The following is a 21,471-nucleotide window of genomic DNA, read 5'->3' on the forward strand; positions in this document are numbered from 1 at the left end:
TGTGCTACTTCAGCCAAGGTCTGCATCCTCCATTTTGCAACACGACATGGATAAGGTGTGAGGTGCTGGTGCCACTGAGGAGAAAATACCCAAAAATTGCTCCTAACAACTCCCTGTCTCCAGAGAGCTAGCAGCAAGCACACTTCTGGCTTGCTTAGAGCCACTGCAGCAGATAGAGAAGTCACCTTATCCACCCGGTCTTTCAGGCTTTCAGAGAATAGGTTCTCTTGTTTGGCATGCTAGCACTGACACGTTGCAGCTGTGGCGCACTCTGATTTGGTTTAGAGCTACAGGGGATGTAAGGAACCTCTGAGGCTGAGACACGGAACAGAGGATAGGAATGCCAGTCCAAACATCCCCACGATGGGAATCCCACCCATCCGAGGTGCTCCCTGCACCGTCTCTCCCTGGGCCTGGCTTCTCTGTATGCCACCATTGCCAACCTCACACCTGCTGGATCCTGCAGGCGGGTGTCTCAGGGCAGACCCACAGATCTCAGGTCTGCAGCATGAGCACCGCGAGGAAGGAGGTCCCTGAGGGCCCCTGCCTGGAAGCACAGCTGGCAGCGCTGCCCAAAGCTGGGTGGGCAGCTCACTGTGCCAGCAATCCTCGAGTCAGCAGCCATGCTGCAGATTTACTGGCTCACTGCATTAACCAAGGGCAGCTGGGAGTTGCTGCATCTTGATGGGTAGCACCCATTAAATGGCACTCATGACACAGGCTGGAAAGCTTCTTGAACGAGGTCTGACAGCTCCTGACATTCAGAGACACTAAACTTGCCTCTTGGAGGACTTTGTGTTTACAGCACTGCCATTAATAAAAGTCTCCTAATTCTGTAAACCTGTCATCTTTAGCTATAAGAATCAAAGTGTTTCTGCTCTACAGAAAGACACATCACATTTGAACTATTAAAAAACAGACCAAACATTGAATGCTTTCCCAAAAATCCTTTTTTTCCCATCACAGAGATGCAGCAAGAGCAAGCTCATTACATTTTTCCTTCCTTTGCAGAACATCTTTAAGGAAGATATCTCAAAGGTGAGATGCACTGCTTTGTCACAAGGGTAGTAACCTGTAAAAGCAAAAAAGATTTGGAGGGAGCTCCCCAGTATGAGCTGTGTAAAAGCAGAACGGTCACCAGATCTAGTTTAGGACTGAAGGAAAAAATCAAGAGCAAAAGTAGAAAGCTCTGTCAATTCTGAATGGCAGTTCAGAGGACCCTGGCAAAGTCAGAAGACAATAAATCTCAGATCACTTACTACAAAAGCCATCCAACAACTCCTGTTCTCCAGGTCTGTGGACATGTTCCCCAGTGCAGCTGAGTTTGGGTACAGGACCACAGAGCTCTGTTTGGCTTGGCTGCACAAGGTGCAGAAGAGTATTTCTACCCCTGGTCTCTGGCCTGGCACGCTATGCCTAGGGCACAGATCGTGGTACAGATTAGTGAGAATTCCCATTCAGCATAAGAATATCCTGAATTTACAGAAACAATTATTTCATCGACAACCATCAAGTCAAGAGCCAGGCTAATACCCAGTCCATGTTCTATACTGTTGTTAGAAGTAATCTACTGAATGGACAGAATAGCAAAACAGCATCTATAGAAAGGTCATCAGCCAAAATCTCCACATCACCCAGAGGACCAGCAGAACAGCACAGTGAGTCCTGCAAGGCTGATGCCCTTTGGGGTCTCAGAAGTCTGTTGCTGGATGGGCAGAGACGAATGCCTTCATTCTCAAAACTCCAGTTTTGTGGTGAGTCTCTCAGGCTAACCTACAGCTGTTGGCTCCCCGGAGAGAGACTATCAGGATTTTCAGGTATTTGTGACACAGATGTGAAAGTTTTGGCAATTTTGTAAAAAAGGAATGGCAGATGCTGCTTTATTCACACAGCATATGGCACACGCACTGTCCTCAGTCTCTGCATCACCAGACTTTTGCAGGTGGATAATGTCATACAGATGGCCCGGATTCCTACGTACTTTTATGAAGTTTTGTGCTGTACGTCTGGCAGTTAGATGACAACACCTTGTAGCTCCCCAGATGGTTTAGTTTTAAATCTGTGGCAGAGGAAGCAGGCTCCTACAGGCATGTAAGGCCTAACCATGATGTGGAGATTCGTCAGTTTCAGTTTTTAAACACTCCTGAACCATCAAAGCCACACAGTGATCGTTTCAATTGTGAAGTACCCCACTGAGGATGAGCTGCTGGTACTAAAGGCACCAGCCTTTACTATCTTGCCATGTTATGCACAGGTGGACAGCCTCCAAATCTGTGATAACAAACCAACAGGTAACAAAGCACATCCTGGATTGGAATTATAATGTAAAAGATCCCACCTGACCTCCAAGACCCATTTTGTCACCTCAACACATGCCGCAAATCCAGCATGTCCAGCACAATCCTGCTGGCACATGCTTGCAGAGAGGACAGAAAGTCAGCAGGATCCTCTGCCAGCTCTGGATGAACAGCTTCCCAGATGCCAGAGTTCTCTTCTTTCAGAGTACACTTTTACTGACATCCTATAGCCCAGTACAGAGTCTTAGTCAACGTCTCCTGTCTTCAAAAGCTCCTCAATCTACTTAATCTTTCTATTACATAGACTTAAAGAAGTAATTTGATACTTCCTTGCTTAACTTTCACAATGTGCTTTGGAGAAAAAGCTGCTTCTAGGCATGAGCAAGGCACACAACAGTGAAGGCAGCACTGTAATTTTGCAGTGAGGAACCTGGATGTGAGCCCAAAGTCCCTTCAGATACTGTCCTAAACCCAGGTTTGTGCTGTGATTCATTATATAAAATGAGGGTAACTGGACACAGAGGTACAACTAAAATGAAATTCTGCCTTAGCTTTGGATAAGAGGGATGAGGAGTTTCCCGAGTTTTGCATTCCAGCAAAACACACTGGAATTCTTAATGCATCCCTTTTTTTTTACCCCTCAGTAATCAGCCACCCAAATGCTGTGGTTTTCAGGAGCAAGTGGGAACTTTGAAAAGATAAAAGACATGAAAAGGAGCAGTCTTGATGGGGTTGCCATCTGATTCATCCTAACAAGGAGGAACCTGAAGGGAACTCAAAGAGAGCTCACATCTATTTGCACTTGGCAAGAAACACTGTCAGAACTTCTACCTCATTTGTTTCAGCTCACTTAATTCATTTGATGTTGCAGATGTTCCCAGGAACAGCAAGGCTGCGTAGCCAGCATGGTGACAAAACTACTCCACTTGAAAGAAAGCTGGAATGATCGTGACCTTGGTCTAGTCAGATATTCTGCCCAACACCACCTGTTGCAATGTCAGACTAACACAGAAACAGCACCAGCACTAAAAACCCCACCGTTCTCCCATTTATTGTCACATCGGATCAAAGCTACTTACATGCTGCTGTCTGTCAGCGACATCGTATCTGCATCACTGGACATGCTCTGCTGCTCGCTGTCGTTGGCGCTGGTGGCTGGTGCCATGGCATATCCCGTGTTGACATAGTAAGGGTTAACAGGTTCTCTCCATGACCCATGCCTGGAAGAAAAACGCAAGTGTCAAATTAAAAGGACAGAACCTTGACCCTGCTCTGCTGGGTTCTGTGCACCGCAGCGCGGAAGGGCTCTGTCCTACAGCCCCAGCGTTGGTGACACACCACAGAATGTAGCTGTGTTGTCATATTAAGTTGCATTGATAAAACCATGAACAATATGACTCATAGCTGGAAGCCAAAGGGAATTCATGAACTAAGGAAGATGATACTTTTAGAGCTGAAGAGAGAGACGGAACAAGACTACATGGCAGAAGTCCAATTCACATCAGGATTTATTGCATCCATTGGATAACTGCTTAGCATTGACATTTTATGAGCATGGCAGGACATCTAAAAGCAATATCTAGATTATGAGACATTATCTTTCTTAGTAAAAGTGGGATTCTTTCTACTCTTCCAAGGTAAGCATGACTCACTGATTTAATGTTTGCTCTCAGGTCCTTCCTTACCTCACTCTAACATGTTTGCCAAGGCAGGGAATTAAAGTCAGGAATGGCAGTTGCTTGCAAAGCGGAACCTGCAGCCAACCTCAAATGTCACACCAGGGTACATCAAACACTTGCAAATTCCACTAGCAAGGACCATCTAATAGCACTGGCTTTTCCAATGGACAATCTAGCCATGAATCTACAGAGGCTACTTTGTACACAGCACCAGGCCTTGTCCTGCAGGCAGGTTATTCAAGTACATCTGCAAACAAGCCAACTTCCTTAAACAAAATGGCTGGGTGAGAGAGCATCTGCATGAGCTACCTTGAGGAGCCAGTTCCTTCCTTGGAAGGAGATCTGCACTCCTGGTGAAGAAACCCGTGAAACAAAGCAAACAGATCCCTTGCACTGACTGCCACTGGCAAAGGAAAGCTACAGCTACCAACATGCCTCCAGCTCCAGCACACATCACACCAGCCATGTCACACAGGCATCATATTGTCACTGCAAGTCATTTTGCAATTTGCCAGAAAGAGGAACAAGCTGAAACATTCCTACAGGCACAGCAGCAGCATTTAATTCCCCACTCGCCCTGCCTGCACCGCTGCATGAAGAACACACATCCTGAAGTCTATGAACGCTGCAGCTTTCCAAGCTGTTACCAGCACTGAAAATCAGAGTAACATTTCATTCCAGATCACCACATTCAGCATGATCTGTCATTTAGAAACTCAGCAACATGCCCCCAGTTGATGCAGCTCATTATGGACCTTGAGCAAAGGCTTCCAGGGAGGACACACCGCGCAGCTTGTGCTTCCCAATTCTGCTGTGAAAAGCTTTTCCAGCTGTACTGCAGAGGTCAAAGTCCTACAGACAAAAGCAAAGTCACTGCCCTGATGAATTTACCTTTAGATAAGACCAAAAAAAGCCCCAAACCAAACCATGAGAAACGCACAGATGGAAGCACTGCAGGCGAGGAAGACAAAGGCAAAGAGACAAGTTGGCAGTTTTGGCATATCTTTATGAGTATGAACATATGATAACCATCACCTGGATATTGATCATCACCTGATCTCACTACACTGGCCAATAAATGAGCAGAGACTTGCATACAGCTCATTTGAGGTAGAGGTTTTCAGAATGATTTATGAGTACTATGGGATTTGGAGTACGTGGATGGAAGCACTACCAAAGCAATTTAGAACTGAGTCAGACAGGGCTATAGCTTTCACACTGCTAGGCTGAATAGTTTCTATTCATATTCACCCTGCCCCTTTGCTCCCAGAATCAGAACCAAACAATTTTCCTTGTAATATAAGGGGTCAGGACACCAGCATGTTCACAGGTCACAAACATTTTTTTACTGTTTTAGGCCCATCATCATGTCTGATAGAAGCTATTTCACCCCTGTTCTCACAAAGAGAAAACCAGCATTTTGCTTACCACAAAACAACAAAAACTCCAAGCTACTTCTCCTTAGATGATAGAGCTCAGCATAGAAGCAGAGTAAAGAGCATCCAAAACTGAGTCACTTGAGGGTTATCACTACTGTTTGAGGCAAAGGGATTTTTGTGAGCTTCTGTCACTCTGCTGTAGCACAGAGTTGGCAGTGTTGGAATGCTTACCTGTGCCCATGGATGGTGAGTCACCACAGACTTTTTCAAGCACACCAACTTTCTGACTGTCACTTCAAATGTGCACTGATGCAAACTTATTTCTATATCCATCAGATTTCCAAGCAGATTTCTAGGGCAAATATTTAAGGCTGGAAGTAATTTGATCAAGTTTGCCCTAAAAAGCAAAATATAGTAAGTGAAAACCTTCCAGCACCCATTCACCAGCTCTCCCCTTGCATAATGGTCAGTTCTGAATATTAAAGGAATGCTGTGCCGTGTAACCTTCCTGTCAAATCTGATATGACAGTTGCATGATGGAGGCAGATAAAACCTCTTAAATTGAGGTGAGAATGATGGATAGGTGAGGCCTTCCCTGCGGGCAAAGAGAAGGATGCTTTTTGGATAACCCAATTAAAATAGAACACCAACTTCTAGTGGACCTTTTGTCAGGCATCTCTGGAAGCAGCATGGATTATTCTAGCAGTATATTAAGAAAGCAATGTGATACGCAGAATAAAATGCACAGATCAATCAATTTCTCCTTTGTATTCGTTGATCACTTACAAGGGAAGGAACACACCTCCTAACACCCCAGATCAGCCCCGCTGATAAGGCAGTGCTTCTACACGCTGGGATGTACAAGGTAAACAAAACCCTGTGGGGTTTTGAATAACCTTAACCTATCCCTCCACTTTTGGGAAATGGCAGAATTTGAATCTGCAGCTTTTAGTGCACTTTGCATGGGAAAAAAGTTCAGCTTCTCCTTTCTGAAGCTCTTCTGGTGTGTCTGCAGGGTGGAAGTCGCAGGTCATGATCACAGCCCTGCTATGGCTGCTAAGCTCTGTGCCATCTGTCCTGGCCAGCTGCACCAGCAAGGTGCTGGGGCTGCACAATCCATCTAAGAGCCCAGCTCTGCTGCTGCAGGCAGCTCAGAGCTCCCATCTTCTGCCCAGGAAGGGCAGCTCAAGTCTCTATGAGGCTCTTGAGCACCCTCCCCAAGGACAGCCAAAGGCATGGGGATGCTGCCACCTCTCCTTTTGGAGGGGGCACCCCAAGAGCCACGTCCCCATCACAAACCTGTCCCAGGCATTCAGGGGACAAACACTCAACTCCTACTGCTAATAACACACATTGAGGGAACTGAGTAGTGTAGCCTGGAAAAGGAGGTGCAGGGGAGGCCTCATTTCTCCCTACAACTACCTCATAAAGGAAGCTCTACTGAGGTGGACGTCGGTCTCTCACACAGTAAGCAATGGGACAAAAGGAAACGGCCTCAAGTTGCTTCACGGGATGGTTAAGAAGGATATTAGGAAAAAATTATTCACTGAGAAGGTTGTGAAGCCTTGGAACTGGCTGCCCAGGGAAGCAGTTGAGTCACCATTCCCGGAGGTGTTTAAAAGACACGTAGATGTGCTGCTCAGGGACACGGTTTAGTGGCAGACTTGGCAGTGCTAGGCTAGCAGTTGGACGTGGTGATGCTAGCAGACCTCGGTTCAACCTGATTCTGTGATTCTATCGATACGCAGCTCCTTTCTCGCAGCCTCACAGCTTCCTGCAGGCCAGAGCCCCGGGGTGCAGCAGAGCAGACCGGCACACGCACAGCAGCAGGCCCAGGGCTTTGAGCCTCCTCCCTCCTCTTCTCACCAGGAAGCAACCAGTGGCGCAGATGAGAGCCTGGTTCTGTCGTGGGGCTGAAGGCTGCCTTCCCTCCCCTCCAGCAGCACAAAGCGTTTTAAGAGTTATTGGGTATGAGTCTGAGAGGGCTGGAGGAATTCAGGAGGTAACAGCGAGCAGATGGGCGCCTCATGGCACTCTGCTGTTCGGCAGCCGGGACACAGAGGCTCTCCTGGAGCGCTGCACAGGGCTGTGGTTCTTCCACCGAGAATGCAGGGAAGAGTTTGGTCACGACTGTTGTATTTAGCTAAAATTACACACTTAAGCATGTATACAACAGGGATTACTTCCATTTTAGCTCTGCCTCTAATACATCAATGCAAATGTAAACTTTCAGTAAGCGTAAGTACATGGAAAGGGTATAAGATTTCAAAGCAATCATAACAGGTTACATTACTTTTAAGGAATCCATCTGTATTCAATCCTTCTCTTAATGTTCCCTCTCCCTGACAACTCTCTTCAGCTGGCTCATATCACTATTTGAATGTTTTGTGCTGTGCCTCTGAAGAACGCTTTCAACATCTATTAGCAGGAAAACATTAAAGGAACATGGAGTCTAACAAAAAACTGGTCACTTCTGATCTGGGAGGGGAGGCTGCTTTAAAAGGGATTCAGACACACTTGGAGCGTTTTGAAATGTCAGCTAAAAACTTCACATACCAAGCTCTATGTGCTGATAAGGGCAATGAAAGGAAAGGTGAGCATTTAAAGTTAGACTTCACAAAAATTCCTGCAGACTTCTGCATTCATTTTAGACCAGAAGTGCAATGAACTTTTTTGAAATTAACATGTAACATTTCACACGTTGCAGAAATAAAGCCTTTCTCCTCGGCAGCTCTCAGTTGTTCAGCCTTCAAAGCAATCGCACGAGGAACAGTTCTAACAAAGATCAGAGTGACCCAAGCAAGTCAGCCCGACCGCTGCCTTTTCTTTTCATACAGCTCTCCACTGATCACTGTCAATTCCACTGCTACTGACAGGGGCCAAAACTTTTAGAAAACGAGTAAGCATTTCCCTAAGGTTTCCTTATGTCTGTTCAGAGTCGATTTTGCATAGCCCTTTATTTTGCAGAATCATAGAATGGTTTGGGTGGGAAGAGACCTTTCAAGACCATCTAATGCACACCTCTGCCATGGGCAGGGACACCTCTTGCGAGATCAGGCTGCCCAAAGCCTTGACTCTGAACGCTTCCAATCCTGCTCCTCATGCCAAGACCAGCACACAGCATGAACGTGAGCACCACCATGTTTCAGAGCTTCCACTGAAGTGAGAGGAGAGTTTGGGGTGACAAGACCAAAGACACAGACTACCTGGAGCTCCCACTGCACCATGAATCTCTTAGAACCATTCTTTCCCTTACAGCTTTGGATTCTTACACATAACTTCAAGCTCCCATGTATTTCAATTCAATTCAAAGATGCGAAAGTGCTCAATTTCTGCCAAACATGCTGCTCTTTGTGCAAAAAAGGCAGAACTGGCATGCTCTGGGGAAGAACTGTATCACCATCCGCATCCACGGTGGGAGAAAGACTCAAACATCCCGTCTGCAAAGCCAAATCCACACAAAACAGTTATCAACTGGGACATTCCTAACCCCATGCCATATTCTGAACCTTCAGTCATCAGAGGTTGGGTGATCTCTTTTTTTTTCAATAGGGAGAAGTCCCATTTTCCAGACAGCTTGAGCAGTGAGGCGGTTGATGATCACCCAAACTTCATGAGCTGCCTTGAGAAGCTCTGTGCTGCAGGAGAGGGGATACATCCCTGAGAAGCACATCCTAGAAAACAGGCTCTGCTCAGGATCTCTCTTCTGCTTCTGCTTCTGCATTGCAGCGTATTGGGTATAAAACTCTCTTCTCTCTTCTGCTCTCCAGAAGCTCAGGATCTCTCATGACAGCAATGGGCAGCTTACCACAGTTATGCAGCTCTAATACTCCCCCCTTGCACAACCACCTTGTGGCAAGACACAGCTCCAAGTTTTCTCTTCTGGGTTGATGCCACTAAAACAGGGCCCAGAGACCACAGGCCCATGCTGCAATTCGGTGAGACCCAGTCACCAAATGTCTGTTCCCACCCTGCTCCCTTCCTACGTTTACCTCTACCAACCAGTGGGTAGCTGTCACATCCTTCATGCCATGGAGCCACTCAAAGCCAATCAATCAAATTAAAAGGTGAGCATGTTAGCTTATGATGTATGAGCTGAAGCAAACAACTTCAGCAAACTGAAATAGCACATGCTATTAAACAGTGCAATAATCCAGAGTGGCAGGGTCACCTTTAAACCAGAGATCAGAAAAGTATCTACAGAGAATTCTGACTGGCAACAGTTACACACTGGTCCACCTCAAGTTTCAGTTTCCAACCCATCAGCGGCCACCAAACATTGCACTGTATCGGGTATAAAACTATCAGAGATGCCCCAAAGCATTCACACTGCGTGTTGTGAACCTAAGAACAAAACGCCTGTGAAGATGTAATGCTAAAACCTTTACTCCTGACAGGATTTAACCTGCTCCAAAGACACAAAGCCTAGTCAGGAGGTTAATATTGGGGATTTAGCTGATAATTTGATTGCAAATCCTCAGGGTTCCTCTACTTAAAACTCTTCCCAATTACCATGGGCACTCAGATACTGCTGTGCTTCTGAACTTCTCCACTGCCAATGTCAAGCTAATCACACGTGTTCTAAGCAAGGGCAGCTTCTTCAAAGATCACATCAATTCTGGACAAGTTAATCTGTTCTTTGAGGTCTCCAGATGGCTCTCACCAAGAAGACTTCTAGCTCTGCAGCCTGAGAGCGCGGCAGCCCAAGCGCTCTGTAGAGCATTACAAAGAAACCAGATCAAAGTTCTGTCTTAAGAGAAAAAAAAAATGAAATCCGAAGTTTGAAAAGCAACAGCAGCCTGTCACTTGTAGGCTTAAAGATGACTCCTGCATGCTCCAGCTATCAGGGAATTTATGATTACAGTCTGGCTTTTAAAAGCCGATGAAAAAAAATGACGCTCTTTAGCACTCCTTGCCTTTGCAAATCTGTATCTCCTTCCGCGCTTATTCATCCTCCCACGCTGGAGGAAGAAGGGAAATAAATAAAAACTTCACTAAAAGTACAGATAAGAGCTCTTCTCTTTCTTTCTAAGGCATTCAATTCCATTTCAGGAATACACTGAGATTATTTTATGGGGACCTTCAGTAATTATTGCTTGGTATCAAAGCACGACTACAAAACCAAGATCTAACAAACCGAGTTTCCAACTTGAATCCCTTTGCATCTACCAAGGACAAACTGCTTCCAAGGACTATGGTACAGAAGGTGCATTCCCTGCAATTAAGTGATTTGGATCCCAACAGAGGCAAGCCTATGCAACCACTCTGATGGAGCTCTACATATTGCTCATTAATGATAGACGTAAACTCAAAACTGTAACAGTCTTTTTTCCCCCACACGATAAAGTCAAATTGATCCTAAAAACAATGCGTATCTTCCCCGGGATATGACCAAAAAGCTCATTTACCTAACAGCTCAACGCACAAGGAATGAATTGGAAAAAATAATATGGGCAACACAGTGTCTGCACATCAATTAACAAGCTGCTTGGATCTCCCTGGAATAAGCAAAGGCAGCGGACTTCTTGTTTTCAGGTTTTGTTCTGCTATCTAACAGGAACAGGTATCATTTCAACCTATCAGTCTGCATTCACACCACAGCACAGCTTTTTTAAGAAAATGACATTACCAGTATGAACCTTCATCCAATATGAGAGACTGTCATTAAACAGGGGGAATTTTTTATCAAGTGCGCCAGGTATCCGCCTGCAATAACTGCAATCTGAGCCTTGCTGCTGTGGATTAGCACGGCAGACTGAGCCCTGAGACCGCCACTGTGCCCACAGATGTGCTCCCAAAGAAAGCCCTCTGCTCAGCTATGGGGTCTGCTGGGACCCTGTGCCTCTGTGCCCGATTCCTCCTCCCTGGGCACGTAGGCTGGGAGTTGTACATGGATCACACAGGGAATGCCTCTTCCCAGCAGAGGCTCTGCTGAGGGAAGAAGAAGCCGAGTGAGCTACCCTTGCTCCCACCCCATAGCACCCCACATCTGCTCCATGGGCTCGAGTGGGGCCTGGGTGCAGCAAATGGCTTCCAAACGCCTGGCTCTGAGAGGACGGGGAAGCGCAGGGCTGTACCTGGGTCTGCTCGTAACCTGAAGGCGGCAGCGGCTCCTCTTAGAAACACCACCGCCTGCAAGCTATCAAATTAATCCCGGGATTTCAACAGCTTTTCTGCATTATTTTTCATCTCGACCAAACCACAAATTTACTTAATGACTAAACCAGGCAAGCAAGCACTTTGTTTTCCAGGCAGCGGGGACCTTTCTGAGCGGCTCCAGGTTTTCAGCACACACATCTGCCCAGCGTCACGCCAGGGACGGGCTGCTCTGGGGCACCAGTGGCACTCCTTGGGCTCCCACACCCAGCGTCGGGACTGCAGCGCAAGCAGACGAGCCAGGCCGCCAGTCAGGGCTGCCCTGGCCGAGCCAGGGCCAGGCAGGAGGAATACAATAAGAACACTGTGTTCCAGGAATTATTGAATAAAGAAGAGAGCATGCTTTTGGCCGGCAGGATCCAGCGCTATAATTCTGTCTGCCGCTTTTCTTCCCCGTCTGAAGCAACATTGTTTGTCCACGCTTTTCTGAAATGGAAAGTATTTCCTCTTCTTGACTCGTTCCAAAGAAAGATCTGAGGAGGCCTGGTAGAACCAGGCGTAACTGGGGATTCTCCAGCGCCTCAGCTGCTCCTTGCCAACACTTCTGCTCAACAAGAAAGGCCTTACAAGATAAATTACGAGCAGATTTCTCTGCAAGCCCAGAAACTTAAGACCAGAGCCTGCAGGATGAGTAAGTTTTTGGATGGGAACAAAACATCCAGCTCTGGCTAAAGACTTCAGTGCGTTTCCTCTCCTTCCTCTGCACCTACGGAGCCTCTTGTGCACTCCAGAACAGGGCACGGTGCAGCTCTGTGCCCACAGCTCTGTGGGCCACGCTGGGGAACCGGAGCCCATGGAGCCAAAGGGCACTCTGGGCATCCTGGCTCTGTGCCTCCTTACACTACTGAGCTTTCAGGGAGGGAATAAAAACCAGAAATGCAATCTGCAGTCCAGATTGCTTCCAGGGATGAATTTCCTGATACTCAAATCAAAGCAGTGGTGTTGCTGATGGCTGAAATGAAAGGGGAAGATACGCAACTCAAGTGGGTTCCATTTGATAAAAATAAGTTGCAGTGTTGAGGTTAAACTTCTTCCCTGCATCATTGGGCCACTTAGGCTGAGCTGGACAACCACAGACTTACCACCCCCAATTAAATCCTCACTGAAATATCAGAAGAAAGTATAATCATTACCGATTTATTGCCAACAAGCTTGGTATTTTAGTGAAATTACAAATTTTGGTGGCAGAAGAAACAGTGATGCCATATTTGAACAGCTGTGAGGCCTGTCTCAGCCCTTCAAAACAATCTAGGTTTGTTTACAAAGAACTCTGACGAAGACCTGCTAATGATGAGGTGCACAGGACTACTGAGGGACTCCTAGTATTAACAGTGCACACAAAAACCCCTTTCTTTCACTGAATAAGGTCTGCCATGCCAACACACACGAAGCAAGATGTCTGCCTCCAAGCACAGCCACTCACTGGTGTCTTAACTCCCCCAGAAAGAACGAAGCATTCCCCCATGAACCTTCGGGGGACCAACATCCAAACCCAGATGAAAACAAAACCAGAAGCCTGGAGGGCTGCAAGGCCTGGCAGAGATAAAGCTGAGAGTTGGAATTTTGTGGTTCTCCCAGCTGATCAGAAACATCCTAATCTTCGCTCTCCACGTACATTAAAGGTCAAGAAGTAGGATCAGATATTGGCAGCACATGACAAAAACCACTCAAAAGGACCTTCCCAAAGACATCTCATACTCTCACATTCAAAGCTCCTAAAGGGCTTCTTTAACTTCACTTCAATATAGGGAGCGCATTTAAGTTTAAAGCCAGGAGACCAATAGATCAGGGCAGGATGGCTCCCCCACACCAGACTTCTGTCCCCATCTCCCACTTTAGAAGGAGCAGCACTCCATAGGCACCAGCTGACTGACCGTGACAGAACAGTGGGTCTGGGCAGCGCAGCACATGGAACAGCTTCTCCAGCAGCTCTCTGGAGTCTCACAAGCTCCACAAAGGTGGCTGTTAAAGGATCCTTGCTGGATCACATCAACAAACGGCAAGCTGCACCAACAGCAAAATGCTGGCAAGCTGCAAATTTTCAACCTTCTCCATCATTTACTGCTCGACTCTGAAGAGACCTCAGCATCATAACTCAGCCTTCTGGTCTCCACTGGGAGCTGGCAATCAGGTGTTCCTTTCTCCCTCACACCGACCTGACATGCACGACGTGGTGGCTGAAGCAAGGTCAGGGTGGACTGAAGGGTAGCAGCCTTGACAGGGGCCATCAGGGAGTGACAGCAGAGATGGGCCCTTGGTGAACTGTGCAGTAACAACCAGAAGGAACGAAACACATAAAAACTGGGTCTGAGGAAGACAGAGAGCATTAAAGAGGATCTTGCCCTTTCTACACATGCGTTTTAATTTTTGCTTTTAAAGAGTTTAGCAGACTGACAGCAAATAATTTACTACTGTTCCCTGGGAAACAGGCACACAGCTGTTACTGAGTCTTCCTTTTAAGTAAAGACTAAAGTAATTCTTTTTTAGATGGAGCAGAATTCAGTCCCGGCCGCAGCTTTGGGACAGTCCCCTAACTGGGACCTGGAAGCCAAACGATACATGGCTGCATTGAAATCACAGGAGGTCACATTTTTAAATGATTGATGAAATCGGAGGATTCCGTTTCTAAATTCTGGTAGCTGCACATTTACAAACAGATCTAAATTCAGCAGTAAGAACACCTGAGATGTGCAGTACCTGAAGGCAGACAGCACAGGTCTGCTGGCAATACTTATTTAAGGCATAGAACTCAAAGGTAAAGAGAAGGGCTTTGTTAGGCACCTCTGCTCCAGAACATGGCAAAGACCTTCAGCTTCAGTGAGAGCAGCAGGGAAGCCTGGTTGATACGCACTCCATTCCATTACAGTGCTAAACCACCACACAGGGCAGTCATGTTTGTTATTTCTGTATGCACTTTACAGCAAGTAAAACCTCACTTTAGGAACTATGCTGAGGTTTGTTGTTATTTTTGCCTTGTAGAATTCTTCTGTTTTACTTCTCTTCCATTAGAACAGGCAGATATATGAGCTTTTACCTTTATTACACAAATTCCACAATATCTTTTCATCTGGTATGCATTATTGTGGGAATATATATGAAGTACTACGTCCATTTAAAGCGCTGTAAAAGAGCTGTTTGAACTCTCATTCCATTCCTACATATCTTTATGCAATTAAAACCAGTTGACAGTTCTATTTAGGAAAAATAAGCAACAATGCAAGCAATCTGCCTTTTTGTTCTAAATATCTTAGCCACTGTCCAGACAAAAGCCAGCTGTGTGGATTTTAACCTCAATTTCTTAAAGACACAAGCCTAGATGACCAAACTCTAAGCACTTCTGATATGCTTTTGCCCCCTCCAGAATCCTGGGGTACAGATTGCCTGCTGACACTCAGCCAAACAGCAGAGGGGAAGGAGGCTCCAAATACACTGTGATAATTAGCAAAAACCGGAAGGTTTGTGGAGATTGAATGCTGTGAATAACGTCAGGGCTGGGCCAGATCTCAGCCTTGACAGGCCAGCAGAAAATCAGCATGGAGGAGAGATGTTACAATGGCATCAAGTGCTCAAGGAGGCTTTACAACAACGTGTTAGGGCTTAAATACTTTCTCCTTAACACAGCAGGGCAAAGCAACCTATTGTTTAGAAATAAATGAAGTCTTCTGCTCACCTCCCTGGTACCTGGTACACGCTATTACTGATCCTGCACTACCTCTGCAGAACTTAACGTGCCCAGGGCTCACGAGAAATGGATTGACATCCTTCTTTTCCCTCCTCTTTGTACTTTATCTAGCTTACATCACTCAAATGTTATACTGAACACAACATAATTCACTCTGCTGGAGATTCTCTGCGGCACTTCTCACAAGTGAATCCTGTGTTTATTTGCGATGTTATTCTAGAGGAGGGAAAAGCTCTTATCCTCTTACATACAAAAAGCTAACGTCAGTGCTGAAACAGTCAACATTTTCTCAAAATCTGCTTTATTTGAAATGCTCTGGGCCTAACACTCAGCATTTTATGTCTGCCTTACATGCTCTTGCTCAGTTCAGTAAATCTGAACTGGGGCCTTCAGTTGAGCACAGCAAATCTGCAGCATGCACAACAAGGATGGTCCCAGGTACAAGAGCTGCCTTGCAGGATGTCTCTGGCAGAAACCAGCCACAAACTTCTCTGCTTGCACCTTCTGCCTCTTTTACTGCGTGGCCTTTCAGAAAAGCAGGAGGTAATGCAGGTGCCTGGTACACTTTGCTTTCAACCCCTCCTCTGTTAGCTCCCATAGCACCTGCCAGCCCATGCACTGAACTAAGCAAGCAGCCTGAAGAAAAAGTCTGCGATCACACACATCAACAAGCAGCTGCAAGAGGAGAAGAAAAAAATTCCATGAGATAGCACCTTGCATGAGACCTGGTGTCCCACGTCTACGTGGGACAAACATTCGCAGCACCTCTCTCCCAGTTAGTTTTATGGCTTTAACAACAGAGTTACGATCAGTTCACAGCCTTCCTCTCTCTGAGGTGAACAGGGTTTCTCCTCTCCATCCTGCAAATCATTTGCATACAAGGGAATTCTACCCTGTTATCAGAATCTGCTGAGATTAGTGGGTTATATTTCTTTATGAGAGGAAAGTGACAGGCATGCAGATACAGCACACCAGGGAAGCTTTTCCTCCTGCATAAAGGGGTAGAACAGAGGTTGAAGAGGCACCCTCCAGCTACAGCACCTGAAAACTCCTGGCAGCATTGGAAAGCCCCTTTCCAGGTTCCAACACTCTCTCTGGCCTCCCTCTTGGTAGCTGCTGGAGGATCCTGCTCTCCTTACCTCTTCCCCAGTCTTTCCCCCCAAAGCTGGTTTTTGTTGCTGTTGTTTCTTATTATTTTTTTCTGAGTTCCTTTTCCAGAGGATTGGAGAAAGGAGGTGGCTCAGCCAGCAAGGAGCGTCTGAGCCTCCAGAAACAGGAGCTGCAGCAACAGGAATTGCAGTTTTCAGCCTCTGAAGTCTCAGCCACGACCATCTCACATATGCTTCTCAGAGAATCTTGCTGCCAGAATCCACAACAGAGCTTGTACGATTTTCAAAAGCTTACAGTTTAGCCAAATTTGGGTGGTTTCTCACACGGCCAGCAAAAGGTATATTCAAGCTGCCATGCCAATCCCACCCCCCAGCAACCCACTTGCCAAATGGTACATGCCTGCTTCAAAGAGGAAAGTTGGAAGGTTATCAATGGAAAGTAAATTGTAAGAGTCTGACATGAGCAAAACAATGTAATTTCCTCCTCCTCTATTTTTGCTAAAATTTGCCAAAGTAATTCAGCCTTAGGCAGAACCTCAGTGTGGAAGAAAACCAAACATAAGTCTGATAAAGATATGAGCAACTAGAACGAAGTTTTATATAATGGGAAGTGTTAGGCAACCACGACGGCTGCCAGCTCCGCCTATATAGTAAATGAGTGATATTTTAATATCACTATTAACTCCCCCTTCAAAACTACAAGTGAGACTGCAACGTGAGTCATAATATCCTTGGCATCAATGTTGATCGCAAAGTTGATGAAAGCAACCGTCCCCAAACCTGTGTGTGAAAATGTAGCTGAATTAATCAAAACATGCAGGAGCTTGTGACATCAATGTCTGAGCCTGTGAATCTGCATTTACAGCTGTGAGACTCTTGCATGACATGATGTGACAGCAGAGATGCTCGGCCTGTGCTTCTGCTGGCAGCACCTTGTCCCATCCAGGGAAAAGAGATTCGCCAGCAGTTCATATTAAAGGAGGGATCTTTCGGATCTCTGTACATATCCATGATGTACAATTCACGTCTGAGTAAGTGAGCCAATACCCGCCAGGGTTTATTCTCTGGGAGAAGTGAAGGGTTCCTCAGAACAAAGAAATACCTGCACATTTCCCTGAATGCAGCCATCCCCAGAAGATGAAGGGGCCGTGCACGTCCATGAGCAGCTGCCTCAGGATCAGGGAAAAGAATCTTCATTTACTGTCAGAAAAGCGATTGCATGCAAAGGCCTTTTAGGGATTTTGTTCTTTACTGCAGAGGAAATACGGGGCCATGACTTGAGCCCCACTGCTGGAAAGAACACCAGCGCCAAAGAAGACTTTTGCAAAGTGATAAAACACTGACACTGAACTTCATTGGAAATGTGGTGAGAATCCAGACAGGGATTTCACTCCTGCATGCTGTCTACTCAGCTGTAGGCCTGAGAGGGGAGATGTTTCCATTGGATGCGAGGACCAAGGGGAGTGAACTGAGCAGTAGGAGAGAAGTGAAGTGGCTTCATGAGGGAAAAGCTGATACTAGCTGGGAAATACAAAAAAACCTTTGCTTCTCACCATCCTGACTATTGCAGAGCGAATGAACTGCAGAAGGACGTGCTGGTGATGTGCTGGTGACCATCAGGTCCTACAAAACCTCATCTAATCCCAACCAATGCCACTTTTTCAAGTGATGAGCACTACCAGCCGAGGCCATCCACCTGGCTGCCATTCAGCCAAGGAGAGCAGGTTGAACTGTGGTAGGGAAGAGGTCTGCTCAAACGTCCAAAGCATTTGGAAATTTTAGTTCAAGAGCAAGAAAAGATTTTGACCCAGTTTCAGATTTGAAGTCCATCTCCTAAACAAAAGCAGCTTTAGTTTAAAAGAGCCAATTCTGCAGATCGTTATGCTGCTATTACACAACTCCTAATCCCTGAAGTGGGGAAGATGTGTCAACGCCAAGCCAAGCACATCTCTGTCATTTCGGCTGGACTTCCAGCCTTCCCACTGAAGATTTCATTCTGTTAAACCTTTCTTGAAGAATGCCAAACACTAAAATCTCCCAAATATTTATTGTAATTTCTTTGGCTACACTATCACAAGTGCCTAAATTCCCCTTCTCAGTTGGAGAGCTATCTAGACCAGAGGTCTCCAACTCTTTCAGCCTAATAAACATCACAAAGGCTCCTGAGCCTCTCTGAGTAGTAAAGGAGAGATTGTTTGCCGCCACAAAAGGAACAAAAATGACCAGCCATCCCCTGCTGGCTATTCTCCTCCCCTAAGAACTTGGTCTAATCCCCTCCACCATACAGCCCATCAAAGACAATGTGCCAAGGAAGGAGAGAACTGCTGTGCATGCTGATTCCCAGCTCGGCAGCGGTTCCCGAGGACCACAGCCAGCCAGCTGCTGCGAGCAGCTCCCTCTGTGCCGCCGTGCCAAGCCAGAAGGTCGCTTTTCATCCATCTCTTCCTCTCACCGAGTGCCCAAAGAAACCATCAGGCTGCTCGCAGCTCTCCCGGGCTCCAGGAGCAGCAGAGCTCTTCCTACAGACTCTCTGGCCCCCAGGAGCCCAGCAGACAGATGGGTTGTGGAGCGGCTGTGGCTCTCACGGCCACACTCAGCCTGTCACCAAGCCAGCCACAATGCACCTCGGGTTCAGCCAAGCATTCCAGATGGAACGCAAAGGATGCAGATCACAGAACATGCTGCTATCTCTCTTCCAACATCGAATTTGCAGCATCCTCTAGGTGACAAGGAGCGTGCGCCGCTCCTGTTGACAAGCCATGCAGGGAGCACGAGCACGCAGTACGAAAAGGGAGGGAGGCGAGCCAGAAGCACAGGGCTATGGCAGCTCTCAAATGCTGTGCCAAGGTCAGCCCTGGAAGCACCGCTGTCTCTAAAAGAAGCCATAATTGAGAAGGTAACATTATAAAGCTATAAAATGAAGTTTTACTGCTGCTGACTAGCTGGGACATGCAGAACATGTGTTGCAGGGAACATAGCATAATTTTATTAGTGAAGACAAAGCCATCCATGCAGAGTGGCCCAAATGGGGTGGGCTGAATTAAGAGAACAATAGCATTCATCAGATGGCCCTTCCTTTCACATATGTCTTCAACTTACTATGCTAGCAAATACTACGAGCAGCTTGGAAATACATTTTCATCTGAAGAGCCTCACGTTATTAACACATTAGATTAAAATCAAAATAATTGAGAATGTAACGTATTCCTGATGCTGCTCATTAAATGGCTAAATCAAAAACATCAGCACCCAGCCGGCCTCCTCCTCTCTTGGAAACTCACTCGTGATCAATGACTGTTTGCACGATTTAGCCCAAGCCAGCACTTTGCAACACTCCTAAAACCACCCCGGACAGCCCTGCAGCACCAAACACTGCTCACAGCCCCAGCATGTGAGTCACAGGATTGCTGCGGACCCCTTAAGCTGATCAGGGGAAGATGTGCTGAGCCTGAGACCAATCTGAAAGGAAAAAAACACGTTGCGTCAGAGCTTAATGCTAACCATGTTTCAGATTTGCTCATGGATTCCAGTTCCCCAAATAACAAAACAATAGACACCAAAGAGGAAAAGTGGAAACTGCTGCTTGGGGAAGCTTGCCACAACATGTTGGCTGCAAGTGTGCTGGGACATAAATCCTGCTCCGGCAGGGCTGGGGCTCAGCGCTCCGAGGGCTCTGCACGCATTAAAGGCAAGGCTGCCTCCCCCTCCGAGGCTGCCTGCTGCCTGTCCGCCTCCTCCCTTGTTTCATTTCCAGCCATGTCCGGCTGATGCACAGTATTTATGCTGCTTGGCTACCCCAGAGTGGGGGAGATGAGAACAGACGAGCAGAAGAGATGGAACGGCGTGGATTTGGCAGCAGGGACTGCAGGGCTTGGGAAGGACAAGCTCTGAACGCTGTGCAGTGGGCTCTGGCCATGAGTGTCCTTGCAGCGTCTTTAGGATCTAGAGTTGCCCTCCTCTTGTTTTATGCTATTTTTTAAGACCTGTTTTGCAAAACAGCTGAGTAGCTGAGCAGAGATGGCACAGCTTTAAAGCAGTGTGAGGAACAGTTTGCACGCTGGTGATGGCTGAAATTACACATTTGCCACAGGACACCAGAAACACGATAAAGCAGTGGAACCCCGGCTTAACCCTTGTCAAAGAATTCCTAATCTTCTCCAAGATTAGACTTTTGTTCTTGCTAACAGCCAGCCCTACAAACACCGCCCAGACTGCAGGGGGCCAGGCTCACAAACACAAATTAATTACATCAGCTGTAATTCACACCTCTGGCTGCTTTTGAAGCAACTTGTTAAGCGCTTTTGAATAAGAGTCAGGGAAAAAGAAATAGTAGCCTATCAAACTGAAATACAGATTTCTGTTCTGGAAAGAGAACTACACAGATTAACTATGATATCCCAATGGGTGAGTTCAAGCAGATGCAGTTGTTCCAGTGCTGCTCCTTGTCCCTCATCTCACTGAGCCCAACCGGAACCCTCTGGGATCTGCCATGCCAGCAATAAAACAGCCACAAAGCGAACTCAGCTCACTGCTGCACCAAGACACAATGCAGATGAGAATCCGGACTCCTTCTGCCCCACAAGATCAGAGATGCATCCTGGCAGCTGCAGATGCACAGGGCAAACCACGCCAAAATGAAGCTGAACCTTCACCAAGACATTGCTCCTCCAGGGCTGGAAAAACCCGCACCCTAATGGAAATTATAATATTCCTTCCCTACAGCTTGGAGAGAGGGGACCTCCAACACTACCACAGTACAAACAATAACTGAGAAGCACTTAAGCTCAAGCAACCCTTGCAATATGTCCTTGAGGCAAGCAATGCGATGCTGCCTACGAATCTCCAGAGAGAGACCTCTGCATCACTGCCTCGACCAGCGGCAGCAGGCTCCTGGATAGGGCACCAGAGAACTGTGCTGCTGTTCCCATTGCTTAGCGCTCCATTGGGAAACTGGTAAAGGCTTAGTCAGACCCATGCTGGGCCTGCACAGCTTTCAAGGGAGAAACACAAACCCATTTTCCTGTAATTCACTGCAAAGAAGTTGAAGAATGGTTCAGTTTATTCTGATAGGAGAATTCTCCATCCTACACGTGGAGACTGCTGCAGCAAGGAGCAAATTGCAGAACCTCACGCTGATCTGGATCCTGCAGTGAATTGCAGCAGCAGCAG

General features: G+C 46.7%; 1 protein-coding gene across 1 annotated transcript in view; it reads right to left on the reverse strand.

Moving 5' to 3' along the window:
- Positions 1–21,471, reverse strand: part of AXIN1 (axin 1) — a gene marked incomplete at both ends in the record, with an annotated part of 66,098 nt that overhangs the window by 27,054 nt on the left and 17,573 nt on the right. Inside the window, one exon of the mRNA XM_079542693.1 lies at positions 3,377–3,517. Within this exon, the coding sequence (XP_079398819.1) occupies positions 3,377–3,517 (141 nt within the window). The remainder of the gene's footprint in view (positions 1–3,376; positions 3,518–21,471) is intronic.

The sequence above is a fragment of the Tetrao urogallus genome (assembly GCF_951394365.1).
Source record: "Tetrao urogallus genome assembly, chromosome: 15".
In the NCBI taxonomy this organism is placed as follows: domain Eukaryota; kingdom Metazoa; phylum Chordata; class Aves; order Galliformes; family Phasianidae; genus Tetrao; species Tetrao urogallus.